Here is a 26,622-nt window from a genome sequence, read left to right as displayed (position 1 = left end):
AGGCTACAATAGTAGTCTTGTGTGAGTGGGTAGATCAATTGAACAAAGAAGAAAAAACCCATCGAGACACTTCAGCCCTCAAGTACTGGAGTTGAATACCCCTGGGCTTAGCTAGCACACAAACTAGGCTACATGACTTGGCTGCAACACAACCTGAAATGTGATATAATTGGAGATTATTATATGGCTGAACAGGAATCGTTTTCACGGGAAGACTTTTGGATAATCCCAACCTTTTCAAAACATTACATTATGTGAAGACTTGTACGTGCTCAAGGTGTCAAAAGTATCAACGCATAACCTGTTTGGAAGATAATCTATCTAGGCCATATGAAAGGCCTTTTCTATGTTGACATCTTACTTTGATTGGCCTATTCCAAGTAAACACTAAGCAGGTGAAGATGCACTTGGAGACTTCTCCTTACGTCTTCTGAAACCCTGCAGATATTAGCTTTCCTATTGACTTACATCTCGGTCCAGTTGTGCCATAGTTACTGTATGCAATCAGCTGTAGATCAAATCTCTTTTCTTAGGTTTATCTGTGCTTTATCATCCAAGATGGCGTAGCAGTTCAGACATCCTCTACCCTCCTCTTGTCGTGTCCCGTGTGTGTGTGTGTGTGTATATATATATATATATATATGTGTGTATTTATATTTATTTATTTATTTATTTATTTACATATTTTTCTTCACTTATCTTTTTACATTTTTTCTTCTAAAAACTCAACCTCAAAGCACTCTCCTGCAACCCGCCTCATCAATTTAAAAAAGAAAGTATTATTTACCTCATCTGAATTCCACAACAGAAGCTAGCCAGAGGTTAGCCATTTTCACTGGCTAACGTTGGAGTTCAGCTAGCCACGGTTAGCTGTCCTCAGCTATCCATTAGCTCGAAAAGCTATCGCCAGTTTTTTGTACAGCGCGACTCAGACCAGAGCATACCGGACCTATTCTCTCTCCTTTCCCCGATTTCTACCGCAGGCTCTGGACATTTACACCTGGATCTTGCAGCTAACTAGCTGCTACCTCAGTGACTATTGGCAACGTCGGTCACGGAATTAACACACATTATTACGGAGCTAGCCAGCTGAAGAGTTCCGTCAGCCACTCGTGGGCTTTTCCTGAGCTAGCCAGCTGAAGTGTCTCCTGGGCTACAATCACCTATCCTGACCCTTTTTACTGCAGATGCGGAGCCACATCGGGTCTTCACGACTGGACCACCGACGTTATCTGCCCGAGGGAGTTATCCAACTGGCCCCTCCATCGCGACGTAACCTGAACGCCCATCTGTGGCCGGCTAATCGTTAGCTGTCTTATCGGCTGCGATCTGAATGGGTCTATCAGACAATTTTCTTGGGCCACTATAACTAACTATTTTGCCAACTTGGACAGGTCCCCCCTTCCACACGGAACCCCACTAACCCACAGATGGAAACGCACGAGGTGGCTAAAAACAGACCTCCCTCCATCTTCCACCAGCTTGCTACCTATGGCCCGGCTAGCTGTCTGAATCTCACTGGACCCTTTGATCACTCAGCTAAGCATGCCTCTCCTTAATGTCAATATGCAATGTCCATTGCTGTTCTGGTTAGTGTTTATTGGCTTATTTCACTGTAGAGCCTCTAGCCCTGCTCATTACACCTTATCCAACCTCTCAGTTCCTCCACCCACACATGCTATGACATCTTCTGGTTTCAATGATGTTTCTAGAGACAATATCTCTCTCATAATCACTAAATGCCTAGGTTTACCTCCTCTGTACTCACATCCCACCATAACTTTGTCTGTACATTATACCTTGAAGCTATTTTATCGCCCCCAGAAACCTGCTCCTTTTTCTCTCTATTCTGGACGTCACAGATTACCAATTCTTATAGCTTTTAGCCGTACCCTCATACTTATTCTTCTCTGCTCCTCTGGGGATGTAGAGGTGAATCCAGGCCCTGCAGTGCCTGGCTCCACTCCTACTCCCCAGGCGCTCTCTTTTGATGACTTCTGTAAACGTAATAACCTTGGTTTCATGCATGTTAACATTAGAAGCCTCCTCCCTAAGTTTGTTTTATTCACTGCTTTAGCACACTCTGCCAACCCGGATGTCCTAGCTGTGTCTGAATCTTGGCTTAGGAAGTCCACCAATAACTCTGAAATCTTCATCCCTAACTGCAACGTTTTCAGACAAGATAGAACGACCAAAGGGGGCGGTGTTGCAATCTACTGCAGAGATAGCCTGCAGAGTTCTGTCCTGCTATCCAGGTCTGTACCCAAACAATTTGAACTTCTACTTTTAAAAATCCACCTCTCCAAAAACAAGTCTCTCACCGTTGCCGCCTGCTATAGACCCCCCTCGGCCCCTAGCTGTGCTCTGGACGCCATATGTGAACTGATTGCCCCCCCATCTATCTTCAGAGCTCGTGCTACTAGGTGACCTAAACTGGGACATGCTTAACACCCCAGCCATCCTACAATCCAAGCTCGATGCCCTCCATCTCACACAAATTATTAATGAACCCACCAGGTACAACCCCAAAGCCGCAAACACTGGCACCCTCGTAGATATCATCCTAACCAACGTGCCCTCTAAATACACCTCTGCTGTTTTCGACCAAGATCTCAGCGATCACTGCCTCATTGCCTGCACCCGTAATGGGTCAGCGGTCAAACGACATCCACTCATCACTGTCAAACGCTCCCTGAAACATTTCAACGAGCAAGCCTTTCTAATCGACCTGGCCCTGGTATCCTGGAAGGATATTGACCTCATCCCGTCAGTAAAGGATGCCTGGTTATTTTTTGAAATGCCTTCCTCACCATCTTAAATAAGCATGCCCCTTTCAAGAAATTTAGAACCAGGAACAGATATAGCCCTTGGTTCTCCCCAGACCTGACTGCCCTTAACCAACACAAAAATATCCTGTGGCGTTCTGCATTAGCATCGAACTGCCCCCGCGATATGCAACTTTTCAGGGAAGTTAGAAACCAATACACACAGGCAGTTAGAAACCCCCAAGGCTAGCTTTTTCAAACAGAAATTTGCTTCCTGCAACTCAAACTCGAAAAAGTTCTGGGACATTGTAAAGTCCATGGAGAATAAGAACACCTCCTCCCAACTGCCCACTGCACTGAGGATAGGAAACTCTGTCACCACCGATAAATCCACTATAATTGAGAATTTCAATAAGCATTTTTCTACGGCTGGCCATGCTTTCCACCTAACTACCCCTACTGCATTCAACAGCACTGCACCCCCCACAGCTACTCGCCCAAGCCTCCCCCATTTCTCCTTCTCCCAAATCCATTCAGCTGATGTTCTGAAAGAGCTGCAAAATCTGGACCCCTACAAATCAGCTGGGCTTGACAATCTGGACCCTTTCTAAAATTATCTGCCGAAATTATTGCAACCCCTATTACTAGCCTGTTCAACCTCTCTTTCGTGTCGTCTGAGATTCCCATAGATTGGAAAGCAGCTGCTGTCATCCCCCTCTTCAAAGGAGGTGACACTCTTGACCCAAATTGCACCAGACCTATATCCATCCTACCCTGCCTTTCTAAGGTCTTCGAAAGCCAAGTCAACAAACAGATTACCGACCATTTCGAATCCCACCGCACCCTCTCCGCTATGCAATCTGGTTTCAGAGCTGGTCATGGGTGCACCTCAGCCACGCTCAAGGTCCTAAACGATATCGTAACCGCCATCGATAAGAAACAATACTGTGCTGCCGTATTCATTGACCTGGCCAAAGCTTTTGACTCTGTTAATCACCACATCCTCATCGGCAGACTCAGTAGCCTTGGTTTCTCAAATGATTGCGTCGCCTGGTTCACCAACTACTTCTCTGACAGAGTTCAGTGTGTCAAATCGGAGGGCCTACTGTCCGGACCGCTGACAGTCTCTATGGGGGTACCACAGGGTTCAATTCTTGGGCCAACTCTTTTCTCTGTATACATCAATGATGTCGCTCTTGCTGCTGGTGAATCTCTGATCCACCTCTACGCAGACGACACCATTCTGTATACTTCTGGCCCTTCTTTGGACACTGTGTTAACAACCCTCCAGACGAGCTTCAATGCCATACAACTCTCCTTCCGTGGCCTCCAACTGCTCCTAAACACAAGTAAAACTAAATGCATGCTCTTCAACCGATTGCTACCTGCACCTGCCCGCCTGTCCAGCATCACTTCTCTGGACGGTTCTGACTTAGAATTTGTGGACAACTGTAAATACCTAGGTGTCTGGTTAGACTAAACTCTCCTTCCAGACTCACATCAATCATCTCCAATCCAAAGTTAAATCTAGAATTGGCTTCCTATTTCGCAACAAAGCATCCTTCACTCATGCTGCCAAACATACCCTCGTAAAACTGACCATCCTACCAATCCTCGACTTCGGCGATGTCATTTACAAAATAGCCTCCAATACCCTACTCAACAAGCTGGATGCACTCTATCACAGTGCCATCCGTTTTGTCACCAAAGCCCCATATACTACCCACCACTGCGACCTGTACGCTCTCGTTGGCTGGCCTTCGCTTCATAATCGTCGCCAAACACATTGGCTCCAGGTCATCTACAAGACCCTGCTAGGTAAAGTCCCCCCTTATCTCCGCTCACTGGTCACCGTAGCAGCACCCACCTGTAGCACGCGCTCCAGCAGGTATATCTCTCTGGTCACCCCTAAAGCCAACTCCTCCTTTGGTCGTCTCTCCTTCCAGTTCTCTGCTGCCAATGACTGGAACGAACTACAAAAATCTCTGAAACTGGAAACACTTATCTCCCTCACTAGCTTTAAGAACCAGCTATCAGAGCAGCTCCCATATCACTGCACCTGTACATAGCCCATCTATAATTTAGCCCAAACTACTACCTCTTCCCCTACTGTATTTATTTATTTTATTTATTTTGCTCCTTTGCACCATATTATTTATATTTTAACTTTGAACTTTCTTCAAACTACAAATCTACCATTCCAGTGTTTTACTTGCTATACTTTATTTACTTTGCCACCATGGCCTTTTTTGCCTTTCTCTCCCTTATCTCACCTCATTTGCTCACATTGTATATAATCTTATTTTTTCTACTGCATCATTGATTGTATGTTGTTTTACTCCATGTGTAACTCTGTGTTTTTGTAAGTTGTCGAACTGCTTTGCTTTATCTTGGCCAGGTCGCAATTGTAAATGAGAACTTGTTCTCAACTTGCCTACCTGGTTAAATAAAGGTGAAATAAAATGAAAAAATAAATAAAAGGTTGCGTACTGCTAGCCCTGCATCGGACTCTACCTACCCTAGGCTACATCATGCATACTATCAGGAATTTAGCCATGAAGCTACTGTGGAAAGAAGTCGTAAACAGGCAACGTGTGCTGTAGCTGGCGTGTGGCCACCTCTATTCTGAAGTGCTAGCCTGTTATGTGTCACTGGTTGTCACAAGCTACTGTTGTGGCAGACAACCTGTGATGCAGTGCCGACGCTGCCAGTTGGAAATCTGTCAACAATTGGGAGCTACAGTAACACTACAGGCCTGTTGCTGATGCTTACTGTTCATCTGGGTCTCTGTCCGCACTTCTTCCTTGACAGGCCATTGAGGGCCCTGGCTTTCTGCTGCCCTGGGATCAATCACACTGACTTTACTATTTACGCAAATTCTATCAAAATTGGTTTCCTCATAAGTGTCTCCTGGCTCTGTGAAATGGAGAAATGCACACATAGGAGAGAAAATGAGGAGAGGACTGGAGAAAACAAAGTGCTAAGCCTATATGCTATGTGACAGTTGAAATTGTAAACATTACTTGCATATATAACACGTCAAGGCCCCGACCAGAGGGCAATGCCGCCCCCATTTCAACGTGATTCCTGTCCTATAGCAGAAACTGTCCTTAAATGTTCCACCTCAGAAGAATGACTCAGGCTGCTAATACATATTCACGAATTGAGGGTGGGAACGTTGTGGGTGATGTCCATGTGGACTGGAGAAATAACAAGTAGGGCACTGATGGCTGTCAGTGTACCTAGCTAGCAATGCTAACCTTATCTAGCAAATCTGTTGTTGCTACACCTTATTCAAAGGATTAGCCAGCTAGGCTATGGCTGGACCTGGATTTGTCATAAGCATGTAGGGCCAACTTTGCCACAGATGGATAGGGGAAACAAGTATCTTTTGACTTTATCTCCAACGTTTTGGCATCTTCCATAAATTGCGGCTGCAAATCCGCCATAGAAATAGAAAGAATAAGATGAAAATCCGGAAATATGAATAGCATGGTTCTCACAGCTAGGGGAAGGCTACAATGACTTTACTCATGATGCATGCCGCAAATGATATGTTACAGCACCCTGAGCGCATCTAACACGAAACGAAACAAAACACCAATACTTGATCTAACAACTGCATAAGAATCTTGTGGAATCTTCTTTCACGGATGCCTTTTCCATCTAGGAAAGACCCTGGTGATTTCTATCTGCACCAATCAAAGCAGTGGAGCGTGATCAAAACTTTTACTGTTTTTGTTTAAACGGTCTGGGTGAACTATCTTCATGAGTTAGAAAAGTGGATTTGTACAGGTGAAGATTTTTTTGTTTTGTTTTAAAACGGCAATCAGCTGTAGAAACCATAACAAAGCAATTCGACTCGCCCCGGTTTCGGTAAAAAGCTATGGGATCCCTGTTTCAAGAAAGAAAAGTCCTGAAAACATGTTGTCTCACTTTTTTTAAATAAAGAATATGGGAAACAGGCTATATGATGGATAATACCAGTGTTTTGACGTAGGTAGAGCCGACTAGCAATATCTACTACAGTAAAAATATTAATCTATTTACTTTTAGTCAGATATCGATATCCTACAAAAATAATAGCGCGATACCTAACTGTAGCGAACATTTGGAGTAAAACACGCTTATATTTTTGGTTCTGATGGGGTACAACCGTTGAACTAAGCTCATGAGACATGTATAAGTTATGTTCCCATTAATTCTTGAAGAATATATCAAAGTCCAAAAATGGATGTAGCATCTGCTGATTTCCCCTTTTAATGTGATGGTCATGAAAATACTGTAGGAGTTTTCTCTGTGTAGTGGAGGCCTACTGATCTGCACCTGGGTCTAACTTGATCGCTGCTACTAATTTACAACATTATTCATGTAAATGAATTAAATAGGCCCTTTCCCCCATGTTCTGTGGGTAAAATCAGCGCGTTCATTCATTTTCTATCTTCAATAATTGTCAATGTTCTCCACCCTTCCTAGTATAGAGCAACTCTTTTGTATCCATTTCCTTTGATGTTTTGTGTGTGAGTGCTACTCTTGACTATGCAGGCAGGCACACCCAAACTAATGGACTACTGTGAGAAGTGGTTGTGATCCTGTCTATCTCTTCCTTTCTGACAAGCTCCAATCGGCACAGTTTGTCCTCCCACTCCCTCTCTTCCTACTCACTTTTTCCTCTTTGTTCCTTTCTCAATATTTCTACTTTTTACTGCAGTTGAAAAACTCATGCACGCACGATCGCTCGCACACACACACACCCTGATCATGCTGCAAAGCATTGTGTGGACCTTTTTTGAGTGTAGAACAATGGTTAGCCAGGGTGTGATGTTGTGTAATGTGCCAGAGACTGCTAAATGGGTATTCCAGAAATCAGAACAGAAATGATGGGAGGCTGGTAGTAGAACTGGAAATGTTCTCTACTTTGATCTTCCCCAACTCATTATAGTGTTTTTTTTTTCTTTCTTCTAAATGTATTTATTTTTACATTTCAAGTGGTTGTTTTGTTTCAGTACTGTAGTGGTAGTAAAACTACAGTGCATTCAGAAAGTATAAACATTTTGTTACGTTACAGCCTTATTCTAAAAATGGATTAAATTGTTTTTTTCTTCATTACTCTACACACAATATCCCATAATGACAAAGCAAAAACAGGTTTTTAGAAATGTTTGCAAATGTATTAACTGAAATATGACATTTACATAAGTATTCAGACCCTTTCATAGCTAGCTACAAGCTTGGCACACCTGTATTTGGAGAGTTTCTCCCATTAAAAAAACAAACAAAAAAAAAACACATTTCTCTGTAGATCCTCAAGCTCTGTCAGGTTGGATGGGGAGTGTCGCTGCACAGCTATTTTCAGGTTTCTCCAGAAATGTTCAAGTCTGGGTTCTGGCTGGGCCGATCAAGGACATTCAGAGACTCGTCCCGAAGCCACTCCTGTGTTTTCTTGGCTGTGTGCTTAGGGTCGTTGTCCTGTTGGAAGGTGAACCTTCACCCCAGTCTGAGGTCCTGAGTGCTCTGGAGTAGGTTTTCATTAAGGATCTCTGTACTTTGCTCCTTCATCTTTCCCTCGATCCTGACTAGTCTCCCAGTCCCTGCTGCTGAAAAACATCCCCACAGCATGATGTTGCCACCACCATCTTCACCTTAGGGATGGTGCCAGGTTTCTTCCAGACGTGACAGTTGAACTCTTTGGCCTGATTGCCAATCTTAGTTTCATCAGATCAGAGAATCTTGTTTCTCATAGTCTGAGAGTCCTTTAGGTGCCTTTTGGCAAATTCCAAGCGGGCTCACATGTGCCTTTTACTGAGGAGTGGCTTCAGTCTGGTAGCTCTACTATAAAGGCCTGTTTGGTGGAGGGCTGCAGAGATGGTTGTCCTTCTGGAATATTCTCCCATCTCCACAGAGGAACTCTGGAGCTCTGTCAGTGACGTCTCACCCGATGGCTCAGTTTGGCAGGGTGGCCAGCTTTAGGAACGTCTTGGTGGTTCCAAACTTCTTCCATTTTAAGAATGATGGAGGCCACTGTGTTCTTAGACCTTTTTTAATGCTGCAGAAAGTTCTGAGTGCCTTTCCAAATCATGTCCAATCAATTGAATTTACTACAGGTGGACTCCAAGTTGTAGAAACATCTCAAGGATGATCAATGGAAACAGGATGGACCTGAGCTCAATTTCGAGTCTCATAGCAAAGGGTCTGAATACTTATGTAAATAAGGTATTTCTGTTTAGATTTTTTTTTTATACATTTGCAAAAATAGCCAAACCTGTTTTCGCTTTGTGATTATGGGGTATTTTGTGTAGATTTTTAATGAATTTTAGAATACGGCTGTAACAAAATGTGTTTTGGCAAGGAATAACCTACAAATTATTTGTATGGTAAACTAAATAAGAATTTCCACCTTGACCAACAAACTGCATGAATGACTCTTTAATTTAAACAGCATTTTAGAGTTTGCGTGTATACTATGTAACCTAACATGTCTGTTTTACTTGCTCACTGATTTCCCCCCCACACACACACCTCTTTTCGCAGGTGTGGTAGAGGGGGACCTGGCTGCAGTAGAGGCCTATAAGTCATCAGGGGGGGACATCGCCAGGCAGCTGACGTCCGACGAGGTGCGTCTCCTAAACCGGTCATCGGCCTTCGACGATGGCTTCACCCTGGTCCACCTGGCCATCCGCTTCCAGAGGCAGGACATGCTGGCCGTGCTCCTCACTGAGGTCAGGACAATACACAGGCTCTGCAAATGTATTATCATAATGGTACTGGTCAAGGACTGTTGTCTTTTTCTAATGTACCAGTTCGGCTCGATTAAATGTATGTAATCACTCCATCTCCAGGTTGTTAGTTTATATTCATCAATGTTTTGACGATACCACAGATGCGCTCTAAGGACATAGTGGGTGGGATGTGTTGTATTGACGGTAGACTCTCTTATCCCAGGGTTAGTAAGGGGGTGAGCCTTGGAAGGACCGGCAGGAATGTGTCCCCTAAGGGGGAAGGGGCAGGGTCTACCTGGGGCCTGCTCAGAAGGGTGCACTGTTTCAGAACGTTCAGATAGAAATGGATTGTGTTGAACAGGGATTCAAATCAGGCAATTGAGTCAGTTCTACTCATTACATTCCTCTCTGCAACGCTCTGAACGTTTCATCTGTGTTCCTGTGGCGTTCTGCATTAGCATCGAATAGCCCCCGCGATATGCAACTTTTCAGGGAAGTCAGGAACCAATATACTCAGTCAGTTAGGAAAGCTAAGGCTAGCTTTTTCAAACAGAAATTTGCTTCCTGTAGCACTAATTGGGACACTGTAAAGTCCATTGAGAATAAGAGCACCTCCTCCCAGCTGCCCCCTGCACTGAGGCTAGGAAACACTGTGACCACCGATAAATCTACTATAATCGATTATTTTTCAACAGCTGGCCATGCTTTCCACCTGGCTACTCCTATCCCGGCCAACATCTCAGCACCCCCTGCAGCAACTTGTCCAACCCCCTCCCCGCTTCTCCTTCACCCAAAACCAGACAGCTGATGTTCTGAAAGAACCGCAAAATCTGGATCCCTACAAATCAGCTGGTCTAGACAATCTGGACCCTCTCTTTTCTAAAAGTATCCGCCGAAATTGTTGTAACCCCTATTACTAGCCTATTCAACCTCCCTTTCGTATCGTCTGAGATCCCCAAAGATTGGAAAGCTGCCGCGGTAATCCCCCTCTTTAAAGGTGGAGACACCTTAGAACCAAACTGTTATAGACCTATATCCAATCTGCCCTGCCTTTCTAAAATCTCTGAAAGCCAAGTTAACAGATCACCGACCATTTCGAATCCCACCGTACCTTCTCCACTATGCAATCTAGTTTCCGAGCTGGTCATGGGTGCACCTCGGCCACGCTCAAGGTCCTAAACGATATCATAACCGCCATCGATAAAAGACAGTACCGTGCAGCCGTCTTCATCGACCTGGCCAAGGCTTTCGACTCTGTCAATCACCGCATTCTTACCGGCAGACTCAATAGCCTTGGCTTCTCAAATGACTGCCTCGCCTGGTTCACCAACTACTTCTCAGAGTTCAGTGTGTCAAACTGGAGGGCCTGTTGCCCACACCTCTGGCAGTCTCTATGGGGGTGCAACAGGGTTCAATTCTCGGGCCGACTCTTTTCTCTATATATCAACGATGTCGCTCTTGCTGCAGGTGATTCCCTGATCCACCTCTACATAGACTACACCATTCTGTATACATCTGGCCCTTCTTTGGACACTGTGTTAACTAACCTCCAAACGATCTTCAATGCCATACAACACTCCTTCCATTGCCTCCAACTGCTTTTAAACGCTAGTAAAACTAAGTGCATGCTCTTCAACCGATTGCTGCCCGCACCCTCCCGCCCGACTAGCACCATTACTCTGGACGGTTCTACAAACTACAAATACTTAGGTGTCTGGCTAGACTGTAAACTCTTCTTCCAGACTCACATTAAGTGTCTCCAATCAAAAATTAAATCTAGAATTGGCTTCCTATTTCTCAACAAAACCTCCTTCACTCATGCTGCCAAACATACCCTCGTAAAACTCACTATCCTACCGATGTAATTTACAAAATATCCCCCAACACTCTACTCAGCAAATTCGATGTAGTCTATCACAGTGCCATTCGTTTTATCACCAAAGCCCCATATACTACCCACCACTGCGACCTGTATGCTCTAGTTGGCTGGCCCTCACTACATATTCGTCGCCAAACCCACTGGCTCCAGGTCATCTATAAGTCTATGCCGATCACTGTACCTGTACACAGTCAATCTGTAAATAGCACACCTCATCCCCATATTATTATGTTGCTCTTTTGCACCCCAGTATCTCTACTTGCATGTCATCATCTTCACATCTATCACTCCAGTATTAATGCTAAATTGTAATTATTTTTGCCTCTATGGCCTATTTATTGCCTACCTCCCTACTCTTCTACATTTGCACACACTGTACATTTTTCTATTGTGTTATTGACTGTACGTTTGTTTGTAACTGTGTTGATTCTGTCGCACTGCTTTGCTTTATCTTGGCCAGGTCGCAGTTGTAAATGAGAACTTGTTCTCAACTGGCCTACCTGGTTAAATAAATAAAGGTGAAAAAATAAAATCTTGGTTTCATGCTCCCTAGGTTGTATTTGCAGTTGGAGACCGTTGTATCATTCCTGTGTCATGTTCTCTGTGTCTAGGTGTCCCAGCAGGCAGCTAAGTGTATCCCAGCCATGGTGTGCCCTGAGCTGACGGAGCAGATCCGTCGTGAGGTGGCTGCCTCCCTGCACCAGCGCAAGGGAGACTTCACCTGCTACTTCCTCACTGACCTGGTCACCTTCACCCTGCCAGCAGGTCAGCCTCCCTCTGACCTATTATACACTACCTGCAGTAGTTTTATTTAGCCTCGTTACTGTGTATAGTTATGTGGTAGTAACTACCTGCAGTAGTTTTATTTAGCCTCGTTACTGTGTATAGTTATGTGGTAGTAACTACCTGCAGAAGTTTTATTTAGCATCGTTACTGTGTATAGTTATGTGGTAGTAACTACCTGCAGTAGTTTTATTTAGCCTCGTTACTGTGTATAGTTATGTGGTAGTAACTGTTTTGCTGCTCTTCTACTGTAAAGCTTCTTGTCTTCTATGATGGTAGAATGCATGTTTTGTTGGTGGTCGGGAATTGCATAATGGTATGGTTGTTTCCAACTACTCTGAGTGAAATGCTTTCCGTGGTACCAGCTTAGGCTGAAGCAGTGTTTCCCAAACTGTGGGGCGCCCACCCCCCTAGAGGTAGGGTAAGATGAACAAACACAGCTTAATTATACTACTAGATTAAAATAAGATGGATTTCTACTCACACTTAAATCTTGTGATCGTATTTTTTTGATTAAAAGCATAACATTATTTTTGGTGGACTCTCGCAGCATGCTGCTCCACCTGATCTCTTTCCCCTTCTCTCTCCCAATAAACAAACCCTCACATCTGTGAGCTAACTTGGAACAAATTAAATGGTCAATTCATAAGCACGAAAAAGAATTATAAAGAAAAGTATTTTTTCCAAAGTGTGACGATAAGCGCATATTGCGATAATTACCAATGGTTATATTGTGCTCAATGTTAAGAGTTGAAAGACAACTGTGGCAGTATTAGAAACCTTACCATGTCTGGTTTGTAGTAGGCTACAGAATTGGAGGTCCTAATAAGGGCCTAATATTTCTCTGAATTTCAGGCAGTAGGCTCAAGCCTGTTTCTCTACTGGAGTCAATCTGTCTCACTATGTTCCCACATAAGAAAAGGGGGGCATGAGTGAAAAGGTTTGGGAAGCACTGGGCTGAAGAGAAGAAAAAAAAAGATTTTTTCCCCCCACAATTGCATAGTTCTAAAAGCAACTGTTGTGACAGTTGAAGAGATGATGGTCTCGACTTTCTGTAGGTTTTACATTTATTTCTCAACTCTCAATATTGAGCATTTTGGCAACCAAAGTAACTTGTACTGCTTTGAGATACAGAGCGCACAAAGCATGTGTGGACAGTTTGAGGTCTAGACTTCATTGGGTAGTATGCTGGAATGTTAGAGAAATCAATTACATTTCTAACTAGCAGTCTATTATATTTAGCTTAGTGAGTTTTTTCCACTTCCTTTGATGGAAGTGATATTAGTATGCAAATGAGTCTCTATTGAACAAAATAAATCAAATTCTGGAGCACTATATTGAGGGTAAAATGTTGCAATGGCATAAATTTAAACCCAAAATTAATGAAAATCGCTGGTTTAGGTTGCACATCAAATTGAATTATGCTCTCCCATTTGGACATGAAAAAATGTAACCTCTATTTCTTGAATCGTGCGTTCTCAGTAGCACTGTGAATGACTTTCTAAAATGATTGCAAATTGTTTCTATTGTGTGACACGGCGGCAACATTTTGGTGAAACCAAATCATAGGCCGGTGCCACCAACTTAACCAGGGGAAAAGTTAGTCTGGAGCCCTGCATAGCAAAATGTGTATTTTCATATGTATCAAGTTTTTGCTAGGGTAAGCAAGGTTGAGTCTACAACTATTTTGGTTGAATTCCTCCTTGAGAATTATCCTACATTGTGGTTGAAAGTTAGAGCCACAGGGCTGGTAAGCAGTGATGTCTGGTTATGCAGAGTATTTGGGGGAGCGTGCATTGGCTTCCGGCTGCTATAGAAGCCTCGCTGTTCTTTTGCACCACGTCAATGCATTCATTTGTTGAGCTGAAGAATAGCCACTACTGTTGCGAAGTTCTCCAAGCACACAAAGTAGCTCTAGTGTGGAAAGAAAAGGACACACACACAACAAAACATGTTTTGACATTGGGTAGAAAACAGTCAAATGTGGTGTCTGTAGCTTGCACTGCTGTCAGTTTTGTTACAGTGCAGCTTTGACTCCTGCAAACCTCCAGGGAATTAAACCCAAATCACTTCAGCCTGGCTTGATTTTTAAAGGCTTGTGCAGATCAAGAGGTCAAGACAGATGTGCGTTCTTCTCCAAACCCCAAACTTCATTTCACTATTGTCAAATAAATACTTGCTCTCTAACTTCCCCTTTTTTGTGAAGTTTTTAGAACTGTATCATATCTCCCTTGTGCTGTTTATCTCTCAAACCCATTGAATACCACTGTTTTTCTATACAGATATTGAGGACTTGCCCCCAACAGTTCAGGAGAAACTGTTCGACGAAGTGCTGGACCGAGATGTACAGAAAGGTGAAATATTGACTGACTTCCTGTACCGCTTTCACTGAATCGTGTGTGAGACCCTTGTCATAGTCGACAGTGGAGGGCATCTGTATAGCTTCCTATCCCCTCTACTAAACGAGAAGGCTGCTGTATAGTGTTGTATTACAGGTCTGTTCCCTGCCTGCCTTCCTGTCTGTTGGCCTGCCCTTATTGTGTGTGCTTGTGTCTGTGCTAATCAGGCTAATTGAGTTTTAGGATTTCCCTGATCCCTTACTGAATGACTACTTCCTCCAGGGACACGCACAACATCAATGGGTTCCACACTGATTGCTCACTCTCTCTAGGGTGTCTGTGACCTGTTAAGCTCCCCAGAGTTTGCAGCACCTCAAGGGTAACACGCCAGTGTATGGGAAAACAAGGTGACTAAAGTCATCTCTATACTCTCCTGTCTCTACTATGATGAAGCTGTGAAGGCAGGTGTATCACTTATCCTTATGCTTGATCCCCTCCGTGAAATATCATAATTCTGGGTTCCTTTCCAGTGTGGTCCTTGCTGTCTGGGACCCTACCCCATTTGAAGTTGATATGTAAAATGGTTAGGGTTAGATAAGGGTTATGGATTGCAGAGAGCACTAACCTTTCTAGTGCCACCACCTGTAATGTCGGTAGCATCAAGGTGGCCCCTCTATCCGCACCTTGTCTTCATATATAGTGCAAGTCCAGTATCCCAATGGTGTCCTCCTTGCCATCACTGTACTTCCCTATACTTTACACTAGTGGTCCCCGATCCAAATGCTCATTGACTTGATTCATTGAACAGGGATGTTAGTGTTGGGCTGGAACAAAAGTTTGCATGTAAAACCAAATAGTGGTTCATTTTGAAAATGACCCCATGGCTCGCTTTCTCTCTGTCTCTCTCTCTCTTTCTCAGAGCTGGAGGAGGAGTCTCCCATCATCAACTGGTCTATAGAGCTAGGAACGCGGTTGGACAGCAGGCTGTATGCCCTGTGGAACCGCACGGCCGGGGACTGCCTGTTAGACTCAGTACTGCAGGCCACTTGGGGCATCTATGACAAGGACTCTGTCCTCCGCAAGACCCTTCACGACAGCCTGCACGACTGTTCCCACTGGTGAGAACTGGGTCTGGGGCGTGTAGCTGGCTGGGGATGGGGAAAGGATGAGAAGGCTATGTGATTTACATAAATAATCATATAATTTAGAAAAAAAGAGACCCTTCTCATTGCAAAAGGTAACACGCACTTGACCTTTTACCACAGGGAGTTGGTATAGGGCCACTGACGTGTGTTCTGTCTGCAGGTTCTACACACGTTGGAAGGAGTGGGAGTCGTGGTACTCCCAGAGCTTCGGCTTGCACTTCTCACTCAGAGAGGAACAGTGGCAGGAAGACTGGGCTTTCATTCTCTCACTGGCCAGCCAGGTATATGTGTATATATATACACACACACTCGTTTCGTATCAAATGTATTTATATAGCCCTTCTTACATCAGCTGATGTCTCAAAGTGCTGTACAGAAACCCAGCCTAAAACCCCAAACAGCAAGCAATGCAGGTGTAGAAGCACGGTGGCTAGGAAAAACTCCCTAGAAAGGCCAGAACCTAGGAAGAAACCTAGAGAGGAACCAGGCTATGAGGAGTGGCCAATCCTCTTCTGGCTGTACCAGGTGGAGATTATAACAGAACATGGCCAAGATGTTCAAATGTTCATAGGATGTCGAGGGTGCAACAGGTCAGCATCTCAGGAGTAAATGTCAGTTGGCTTTTCATAGCCGATCATTCAGAGTATCTCTACCGCTCCTGCTGTCTCTAGAGAGTTGAAACCAGCAGGTCTGGGACAGGTAGCACGTCCGGTGAACAGGTCAGGATTCCATAGCCGCAGGCAGAACAGTTGAAACTGGAGCAGCAGCATGGCCAGGTGGACTGGGGACAGCAAGGAGTCATCAGGCCAGGTAGTCCTGAGGCATGGTCCTAGGGCTCAGGTCCTCCGAAAGAGAGAGAGAGCATGCTTAAATTCACACAGGACACCGGATAAGACAGGAGAAATACTCTAGATATAACAGACTGACCCTAGCCCCCCCGACACATAAACTACTGCAGCATAAATACTGGAGGCTGAGACAGATTTCCTTATGCATACAGACATAAAGCTTTAAGCCTTTTAGGTGGCAGGACTTGAGTTGGGATCAGCAGTGTACTGTAAAATGCAAAATATTAAGAAATTACGGTCCATGAATTATGCAATGCCATACTGCTCTGACCATATAGGAAAGAATGAGTGAAGCATATAGGAAAGCCCCTAGAGTGTATGAGAGCATCCACTGTTGTGCAACATTAAAGATTCCTGTATTTAATTTAAGACAAAGAACCAACTGCCTAAGGTTTTCTTTTAATACTTGAATCACATGGTGTTTACAGTATCGAGGCATAACTGACCAGGTGAATCCAGATGAAAGCTATGATCCCTTATTGATGGCACTTATTTAATCCACTTCAATCAGTGTAGAGGAAGGGGAGGAGACAGGTTAAAGTCAATTGATGCATGGATTGTGTATTTCCACAACTCAATATTAGGAAGATGTTCTTAATGTTTGGTATACTCGGTGTATAATAATAATAATAATCTGGTTTACGATATTGCTGGTCGTACATACAATCAGGCTAGCGTAATACCAAATAACAAGTAATAGCTCAAATCCTAATAGTATATTTTGCAGCTACACTCCACAAAGGTAGTTTAACATGCCTCTCCTTTTGTGTTGTTTCTCTCTCTGCAGCCTGGAGCCAGCCTGGAGCAGACTCATATTTTTGTTCTTGCACACATTCTTCGTAGACCAATCATCGTCTATGGAGTGAAGTATTACAAAAGTTTCCGTGGTGAAACACTTGGGTACACCCGTTTTCAAGGTAAGGCGATGTCGGTTTTCTTTGGGCTCAGTTAGTCTTAAATTGGGAGGATTTTAAAAGTTTTTTTTAATACCTTTGATGTATTAAGCTTTAAATCCTGACAAGCAAAAAATCTCTAAAAATAGTGTTGTAGATGTATCTCTCCTTGTCCAATTAGATTGACGGTTTGGATAATATCTGCTAAGTCAGACAAAGCCCTTTTGATGTGAATTAGGCCCAGCACATGAATCGTGGCACAAGGATGATGCTATTTTTCGACTGGGTTTGCGGATTTTGCTCAAAGGCCAGTATACAATCAATAGCGAATTTTCCAGATTCAGAAGTGTTTTTGATTTATCACAGCAGAGTGTCACAGATGGAGGGACTAGATCTTTTTTTGGGGGGGGGGACTATCGAATAACATTTTGTATAATTTTTTTAATCCTTTTTTATATATCTATATATCTCACACATACACCCAATACCTTCGGAAGTATTCAGCCTTATTCTAAAATGTATTAAATAAATACAAATTCTCAGCAATCTGCACACACTACCCAGTAATGACAAAGCGAAAACAGGTTTTTAGACATTTTTGCAAATGTATTAAAAATAAATATCATCTTGTTTCCATTGATCATCCTTGAGATGTTTCTACAACTTAATTGGAGTCCACCTGTGGTAGATTCAATTGATTGAACATGATTTGGAAAGGCACACGCCTGTCTATATAAGGTCCCACAGTTGACAGTGCATGTCAGAGCAAAAACCAAGCCATGATGTCGACGGAATTGTCTGTAGAACTCTGAGACAGGATTGTGTTGAGGCACAGATCTGAGGAAGGGTACCAAAAAATTCAAAGCTGAGCCCTTTTGTGGGGAAAAACTCATTCTGATTGGCTGGGCCTTCGAGGGTATAGGCTGGGGAGCCAGGCCCAGCCAATCAGTTTCATCAGCTGTCCAGGTGGCTGGTCTCAGAAGATCCCACAGGTGAAGAAGCCGGATGTGGAGGTCTTGGGCTGGAGTGGTTACACGTGGTCTGCGGTTGTGAGGCCTGTTGGACGTACTGGCTAATTCTCTAAAACAACATTGGAGGTGGCTTATGGTAGAGAAATAAACACTCAACTCTCTGGCAACAGCTCTGCTGGACATTCCTACAGTCTGACTTACCTAGTTAAATCTTAAACAAAAAAAATTAAGTTAGTATGCCAATTGCACGCCCCCTCAACTTGAGACATCTGTGGCATTTTGTTGTGTGACAATTGGACATTTTAGTGGCCTTTTATTGTCCCCAGTACAAGGTGCATCTGCGTAATGTTCATGCTGTTTAATCAGCTTCTTGATATTCCACACTTGTCAAGTGGATGGATTATCTTGGGAAAGAAGAAATGCTCACTAACAAGGATGTAAACAAATGTGTGCACCATATTTTTAAGAAATAAACATTTCTGGGATCATGAAACATGGAACCAACACTTTACATGTTGCATTTATATTTTTGTGTCTGTACACACCTTTAAATTTGTGGATTTAGCTATTCCAGCCACACCGCTTGCTGACAGGTGTATAAAATCGAGCACACAGCCATGTAATCTCCATAGACAAACATTTTTTCATCAAATTTCTGCCATGCTAGAGCTGCCCTGTCAACTGTAAGTGCTGTTATTGTGAAGTGGAAACATCTAGGAACAACAATGGCTCAGCCGGGAAGCAGGGCACACAAGCTCACAGAACAGGACCGCCGATTGCTGAAGCACGTGACAATCATCTGTCCTCGGTTGCAACACTCACTACCAAGTTCCAAACTGCCTCTGGAAGCAACGTCAATAGGTGGACACTTCTTCAAATTAGTTGACTAGGCTATTTCAGCCACACCCCTTGCTGACAGATGTGTAAAATCGAGCACACAGCCATGCAAGAACTGTTCGTCGGGAGCTTCATGAAATGGGTTTCTATGGCCGAGCAGCCACACATAAGCCTAAAATCACTATGTGCAATGCCAAGCGTCGGCTGGGGTGGTGTAAAGCTCACCGCCATTAGACTCTGGAGCAGTGGAAATGCATTCTCTGGAGTGATGAATCACACTTCACCATCTGGCAGTTCGATGGACGAATCTGGGTTTGGCGGATGCCAGGAGAACGCTACTTGCCCCAAAGCATAGTGCCAACAGTAAAGTTTGGTGGAAAAATAATGGTCTGGGCCTGTTTATTAATGGTTCGGGCTAGGCCCTTTAGTTCCAGTGAAGGGAAATGTTAACGCTACAGCATACAATGACATTCTAGACAATTCTGTGCTTCCAACTTTGTGGCAACAGTTTGGGGAAGGCCCTTTCCTGTTTCAGCATAAAAATGCCCTCTTGCACAAAGCGAGATCCATACAGAAATGGTTTGTCGATCGGTGGAAGAACTTAACTGGCCTGCACAAAGCCCTGACCTCAACTCCATCGGGATGAATTGGAACGCCGACTGCGAGCCAGGCCTAATTGCCCAACATCAGTTCCCGACCTCACTAATGCTCTTGTGACTGAATGGAAGCAAGCAAATGAATGTAGTGCTGTTGTCTATTAATGTATTATGTCTTGTTTTGTGTGGACCCCACTATCACATCTTTCCCAGTATATTACTATTTATTTTTCCAATTCATCCTTCAATTTTACTGTGATATCTTATGAGGGTCTCTCTCTGTTACATTTCTATCAAGATTCCCCTAAAACGAAATAGTAATCATATTTCCCATTGTTTCTTCATTGCAGAGCCTTCACGGGGCTGACTGTCCAATGCCCCATACATTGAGCATACTTTTTATGTTGGCAGAATGTTATATTATTATATTTGTATTATTATAGTTTTAAATTGAGAAGACCGAATTGATGCGTTAATCATTTGGTATATCAGTTCATGAACCCGATAACATCTTATTGGGACATAAAATCTGTTCCCAACTAGCCTTAATTTTATGCAACATTTTAGGGAGTTGACACTTGATTAGAAACCGTCAGTCTCGTGCATGTTTTCTGTAATATATTCAGTCCATGTTGATTAGTAAGGGGAGGAGGGAGTTACAATTGTTCAACATGATTGTTCCAATGCTGATACAGCATTCATGTGACTCTCTAAAACGAGTCAAACAATTCTGCCAAAATAATCCTACCCCAACCCCACTTCCTAACTATGCAGTGGTGCAGAAGAATGGATCACACTGTACATACTTTTAGAATATCTCTCAACATATGTTAGCCGTCAGGAAAAGAAGTGGAAGTGTAAAACAGGTGCTCAATAAGGGCTGAGGGCGGGGTCAACGTCTGTGTACCCTAGTAAAAACAGTCTGGCTTGAGTTATCCTGCAGAGCCCGTGCAGCGGCTGCAGCCATAATGAAAGCTCTCTAACGATTGTCTGCCTGTGGTAATGTCATGCTAATAGAGGAATGATATAGGCTACTGTTTGTTAAGGAGCGGCTGATGGGCGTCCATGGAGGGTGGGAAGGAGAAAGCTGTTTAAAAACACAAAAGCTCCAATAAAAACACAATGGCAGACTGTTGCACAGAGAGGGATAGCAACTGTTCTAGACGCTTGAACAGTGGTTTGTGGTTTCAGTTGTGTTTACTTGCACAGGCTGTCTGGTGGGTTAGGAGGCTGACTGAATAATCGAAGGGAAAAAGTGTCCATTCTGTTTGGGAAACTGTTGAGCAATACGTGTTCCTTTTCTTTTAGGTCTGGTCATTTTTTGGTTTGTTTTCTCCCTTTCTGACTCTTTTTGATGACCTCCCTTCCTCATTCATCTCTCCCTTTTCTCTCTCCAGGTGTGTACTTGCCCCTGTTGTGGGAGCAGAGTTTCTGTTGGAAGAGTCCCATCGCGCTGGGCTACACGCGTGGCCACTTCTCTGCACTGGTGGCCATGGAGAACGACGGCTTCGACAATCGGGGCGCAGGCGCCAACCTCAACACAGACGACGACGTCACCGTCACCTTCCTACCGCTGGTGGACAGCGAGAGAAAATTGCTCCACATCCACTTCCTCTCAGCACAGGAGGTAGGAGGGAGTTCCCGCTGTGTTATCATGAATATGTATATGCACCCCCTGACTGGCTGCTTTAAGGATTTAGTCTGATTCTACTATTCATGTTGATTACGTAGTTCTATTATACCCTCCGCTTAGTGACTATAGTGTAAAATGTATGTGAAGTGGCTGTATTGTGAAATGTAATTTTCTCAGTATGAGAGCATCCTGTAAAGGTAACTAAAGAGATATAGTCTCATGGTGTGTGTGTGTGTGTGGTCCGTGTCAGATGGGTAATGAAGAGCAGCAGGAGAAGCTGCTGAGGGAGTGGTTGGACTGCTGCGTGACGGAGGGCGGAGTGCTGGTGGCCATGCAGAAGAGCTCCCGCAGGCGGAACCACCCCCTGGTCACGCAGATGGTGGAGAAGTGGCTGGATGGCTACCGACAGATCCGCCCCTGCGCCTCGCTCTCCGACGGCGAGGAAGAGGAGGAGGAGGAGGAGGATGAGTGACGAAACGGGTGTAGGCGGGGGTCCCCAGGGGCAGGGGTCCTGCCTCGTTTTTGGGGGGTTTTCCTCCTTTCCTGACACGGACAAACTGAAAGGGGAGGGAATCCTGAGCCTCACCACACCCTGGCAGAGGACATACACATACAAATATCTTAGAGACTGACAGAAGAAATGGTCCACTGCTGCAAAAAGACCTGGGGATGATGGGAAATAAAGGATTATAGTATAATAATGCTATTTATCTTTATTGATTTTCTAATGTAAAATCTTTATCCAAAAGTGTAAAAATGCATGTGGTTGTTTAAAAAAAGAAGTATAAGGAAATATACCAGCATCGATTCAAACATCTTTCTGTTCATTATGGGCACTGACGAAGCACACTTGCAAAATTACTGTTGTTTTTCAAGTTGAAATAGAGTTGGCTTGTTTTTTTGATGGGCAGTGACTAAGCCAACATATCTTTTGAGTCATGGGACCCAATGGAGAACTGGCCCGATTGTGTAATATGAACTTAATTCTTAATACTAAGCACTGCACATTTATTGAAAGACACATTTCTATATGAATATAACTGCTTGAATAAAGGTCATTTATTAAGCTTTGAAATGGCAGTTCAAAGTCACTAAGTTTTAGGAGACAGATCATACACATGGATGTTTAGTTTTCCTTTTTTTCCGACTGGCTGAAATGAAATGTCTTGTTTTTAATTTCATCTCCAAACTAATTTTACATATTTATTTGTTTGGGAGCGTTTGAGCTAAGGAGAGCTTTGATTCTCTGTATTTTTCTTTCATTTATTATTTAAATCTAGATTATAATTTTTTTTAGGCTGCACTAACATTTTTGCGGTGAGGAAAATAACAACCATCTGTAAAAGTTGACTTCAGTTCTCTTGTGATTCAGTATCTCATTTGAATGGTTGGTGATGTTTGGGAGGAGAGTAAGACATATAATGTCAACATTAAACCAGAAACACCAGTTTCTTGTCATATTTTTCCTCTGTCTTGCTATTCCTCCCTGTCAAGTTTAACCCATGGTACCTGTGTTTTATTTTTCTCTAATGTATATGTGAACATCTTGAATTGAGTTTAAGGTCTTTGTGAGAGACTGCACATAAACCAAAGTTGTAAAAACATGCTTTAGCAGTGAAGGAAGTTTGTTGGGTTTCCTTGCTGTTGAATACTGTAACTTTTATTTTGGTGTATTACAATCTTGTTATACACATTTTGAGCATCACCTGTATGTTGCTTTGTATTTATGCAATAGTTGCAGATCTGACTATGATGGTTTGTGGATTTAGGTAAAAGCCTGACCTCGCTTTAGCGTGTGTGGCACGGACAGGAAAAAATAAAGGAAAACCTTTTTGAATGTCCAATTATGAAGTCTCTAAAACGTCAACTCTGTGATGTGTTTGAATGTTTCAGTATGAATTGACTACAATGTGATGCACCTGGTTATAGATGGTCTCCTTTGACATCCCTTTAACAAAGTGTAGACTATCCTAAATTATAATGGGGGGGCCCTGGGCTAGAGCGCACATGCCAAGACCAGAGTAGGCACATTTGCTATTTAACGCAACAGTTTTGTGACAAAGCTATTGGTAGAGTTGAAAATGCGAAACACATTGAACTTTACATTTTTATTCAGTACATGAAAACATAAGCGAAAAAGTACATTGTGTGCACTACTCATCACGCACTGATTTTTATGAGCAACAAGTCAGTTTGGTGGGAAAATGCGCATATTTGTGGATTTTAGAATACTCGCATGAAAATCTGTCGCCAATTGGATGGAAACCTAGCTACTGATGTTAATTCCACATTAGTAATGTTAAACTTCATACGCATGAATAAGCAGCAAAGTCAAACACCAATTTCACAAACCTTTCACAGAGCCTGATCGAACGGCATTTTTTTATTTGAACTGCACTGAATGCTATATGTTCACCTTGTACAAGAAACAAATACAAATACTCACACTAAAAACCAAACAATCTGCTAGCAGCCCTGTCTTGCTAACTTTGGGGCACTAGAGGGGTGTTGCTATTGCTCACAGAGTGCAGTGCACGATGCCTCTAAGAGCTCCCACTGGCTTTCATTAGAACAGAAAACCAAAAAGAAAGAAAGGGTGGTTCACATTAGACTATGATTATAAGAACATTTAACTAGTCAATACAAATCTAACAGGACTCTGCAAAAACCTTGAACACCAAAAGACAGGTTTGATTTATAAAAATACCACAATGAAGAAAAGGTGGAAATACGCAGAACCATCCAGACTTTTTTTTTCTTTCAGACAGAATTTGGGAAAAAGATAATATCTGCAACAAAAAAAATTCCTGAGTCGGTAACCTCACTTTCCAAACCCTTTCCTTTCTGCCTGGTGCTACTTTGTAAGTCCATTTGGTGAGAAAAAAAACAGGACATTTTAAGAGATCAATCTAGTTTACAAACACCCGTGACAATGTCCAAATCCATAATGTAGAGGTCCAGGTAAAAGCAGAGGTGCTTTTTACAGTTAGAACTGCCGTTGCATCCATTTCTTATTTCAATATTTTAGTGGCAGACCACATGTGATTACTGAATCCAAAGTCGGAATGAAAGGCAATTCATCAATAGTTAAAACTTCACATTGTCTGAAATTGCGATCATAACCTTTATCACACTGGTCTCTTTCCCACCTGTGCGTCAGAACCTGGATCTTTGAAGAAGCTCTTTAGAGGAACTAAATGACTAAATTGGAGTTTTACCAGAACACAATCTTCTCTACAATACTTTGGGTGTTCTCAGGGGTTGAGAGATGTTCACAATGGACAAATTCAAATAAGGGTTTTAGGTCCCATATTCACTTAAACTGAGTTTTGTTTTGATTCTTCAGAATGGCAATTTGGGCTTATTGTTTTTGTCTCGTACTGGTCATGAGGCTCAAGAGATCTGGCAACCCTGATGTGTCCAACATTACTGTCTGTAAATTCATGAGCCAGCAGTCAACAGGGTGAGAGATGGACTAGGAAAGGGTTTAGAGGTCCCCATTGAGACTGCCGATGCCACTGGCAACACCAATTGTCTTTTTCTACTGTCTGATAAATATATGTCATTTTATAATCATGAATTTTTTTTCACATTGAAGAACAGAAAGACAGATATTCACTTGTAGGGTGGTCTCAGAACAGGTGGAAGAAAAATACACAGACACACGTGGACTGAACTGAAATGAAGAATGGGGCAGTAACAGATGATGTCATTGTCCTTCCAAGCTCTCCCATTGGTGGGTCAGTCAAGATGGGCGAGCCTTAACTCTGGCACTCGGTAACAACTTGTCCCAGAACACAGGAATCTTCCAACAGACTCTCAAAAAAAAAGAGTAAACACTTAAACTGAATAAAAACTAAAACAAAGGAAAATGAGAAGTGAAAAGTTCAGATCCTTGGAACATGAGTTTTGACAGTCCCCACTTTGGAGTGTCAGTTGTGAATATATTCACTGTCCCCACTTGTTCCGGTGTTCTGTGTGAACCCTAACGATCAGTCTGCTGGTCTAAGAGCGGGTGGGTCAGTTGGTCGGTTTTGTATATATGAAGTCCTTCCTCCCTGGATGCAGAGTTATGGCTCGGTCATGTGCTGTCTCATGGGCTCCCCTTGTTTGGAGGGTTGGTTGGGGGAGGGGGCCTGGGAGGGGTGGGTACCAGAGGGCAGGGTGTGGGCGATGGGCACCCCCCCAGGCATCATCCCTTCCATCGGCCCAGGGATCCCACCCGAGGCCACACCCACCACACCGGGGGGGTACCTGTGCCAGGGAGACAATGGTCAGGTCACATGGAACCATAACAATACCTCATAGGTTACAACAACCTGATAAGCCTTTAAATGGCCATTTTAAGTTGCTACATTAGAAATGAGGCTAAGGATAAAATTCAGTGGTGAATATTCTAATCAAAGCAAGTGAAGTCACACATAGTGTGGTGCAAAACAGACATCACATGAAATCTGAAAACTGATTCAACTCTTACATGTCAATTCAGGATTCAAAACGACCACAAGACCTCATCTGTTGTTCTTGGGAAACTGATAAACGTATCAGAGAAATATATCTTGATTTACTAAACCACTCAGATATCAACAAAATATAGTTATATTTAGGCATAAGGGAATGGTTTGTAGGGCTAGAGATGACAGGTCAAGGAAAAGTTCCTGATAGGATATTTCAGGGGACAGACACAGTGAACCGTTTGGGGAAAAGGGGTGTTTAGAGGAAAAATGAAACCCAAGTCATACTCATACTTCCTGAGCAGGGAATAATATGGAATACAACACTGACTGTACTTACAATCAAATCGTTGCCATAATGTGCCAACATTCAATAGATTTTTTTATTATTTGGTAGGGTACAAGAGGCCAGGTTTTGGCCACATTTGTTGGTTTTGGGGTAGGAAATAAGGGGTGCAGTGAGAGGGTGGGCAGAGCAGGTATATTGGGCGAGAAATAAATGAAACACAGACTATCATGAAAACTAACAGCAGCTATGCTTTGATCAGCACAGGTGGGCCTGAGCCTATCACTGTGGGTCAGCATCGGTAGTATTTACCTGGTTTTCTATTAGGTATATAATTTGTCTTGCATTCCCCCAGTTGCTATGGCCTGTACCATGGTTTGGTTGACTCGGCTGTGTAAGAGAAGTAGTTCAGTCCAGTTGAGACAGCAGGTATAGGTGAGAGACTGAGAGGTCAATACTGTGACTGCCTGATTA

General features: G+C 43.2%; 2 protein-coding genes across 8 annotated transcripts in view; one reads left to right on the top strand and one right to left on the bottom strand.

The window, feature by feature from the left end:
• Window positions 1-23,255, top strand: part of LOC100380861 (ubiquitin thioesterase Zranb1) — a 28,564-nt gene extending 5,309 nt beyond the window's left edge. Inside the window, exons 3-10 of the mRNA XM_014154718.3 lie at window positions 9,297-9,484; window positions 11,975-12,128; window positions 14,429-14,500; window positions 15,405-15,603; window positions 15,791-15,911; window positions 17,266-17,395; window positions 21,173-21,402; window positions 21,659-23,255. Coding sequence (XP_014010193.1) covers window positions 9,297-9,484; window positions 11,975-12,128; window positions 14,429-14,500; window positions 15,405-15,603; window positions 15,791-15,911; window positions 17,266-17,395; window positions 21,173-21,402; window positions 21,659-21,880 — 1,316 coding nt within the window. The 3' untranslated portion in view covers window positions 21,881-23,255. The remainder of the gene's footprint in view (window positions 1-9,296; window positions 9,485-11,974; window positions 12,129-14,428; window positions 14,501-15,404; window positions 15,604-15,790; window positions 15,912-17,265; window positions 17,396-21,172; window positions 21,403-21,658) is intronic.
• A 246-nt stretch (window positions 23,256-23,501) lies between these two features.
• The window catches only part of LOC106577038 (C-terminal-binding protein 2), a 102,997-nt gene continuing 99,876 nt past the window's right edge, over window positions 23,502-26,622 (bottom strand). For 4 of the 7 annotated variants that reach the window (XM_082964792.1, XM_082964789.1, XM_082964791.1 and 1 more), the window contains one exon: window positions 23,502-25,662. In XM_082964792.1, the coding sequence (XP_082820918.1) occupies window positions 25,479-25,662 (184 nt within the window). In that variant the 3' untranslated portion in view covers window positions 23,502-25,478. Of the gene's footprint in view, window positions 25,663-25,885; window positions 25,941-26,460; window positions 26,539-26,622 lie in introns of all 7 variants that reach the window. The other 3 variants (XR_001322057.3, XM_014154713.3, XM_082964790.1) reach the window with 3 other exon arrangements.

The sequence above is a fragment of the Salmo salar genome, chromosome 18 (genome assembly GCF_965601325.2).
Source record: "Salmo salar chromosome 18, fSalSal1, whole genome shotgun sequence".
Classification (NCBI taxonomy): domain Eukaryota; kingdom Metazoa; phylum Chordata; class Actinopteri; order Salmoniformes; family Salmonidae; genus Salmo; species Salmo salar.
This window is presented reverse-complemented; position numbering and strand designations above follow the sequence as displayed.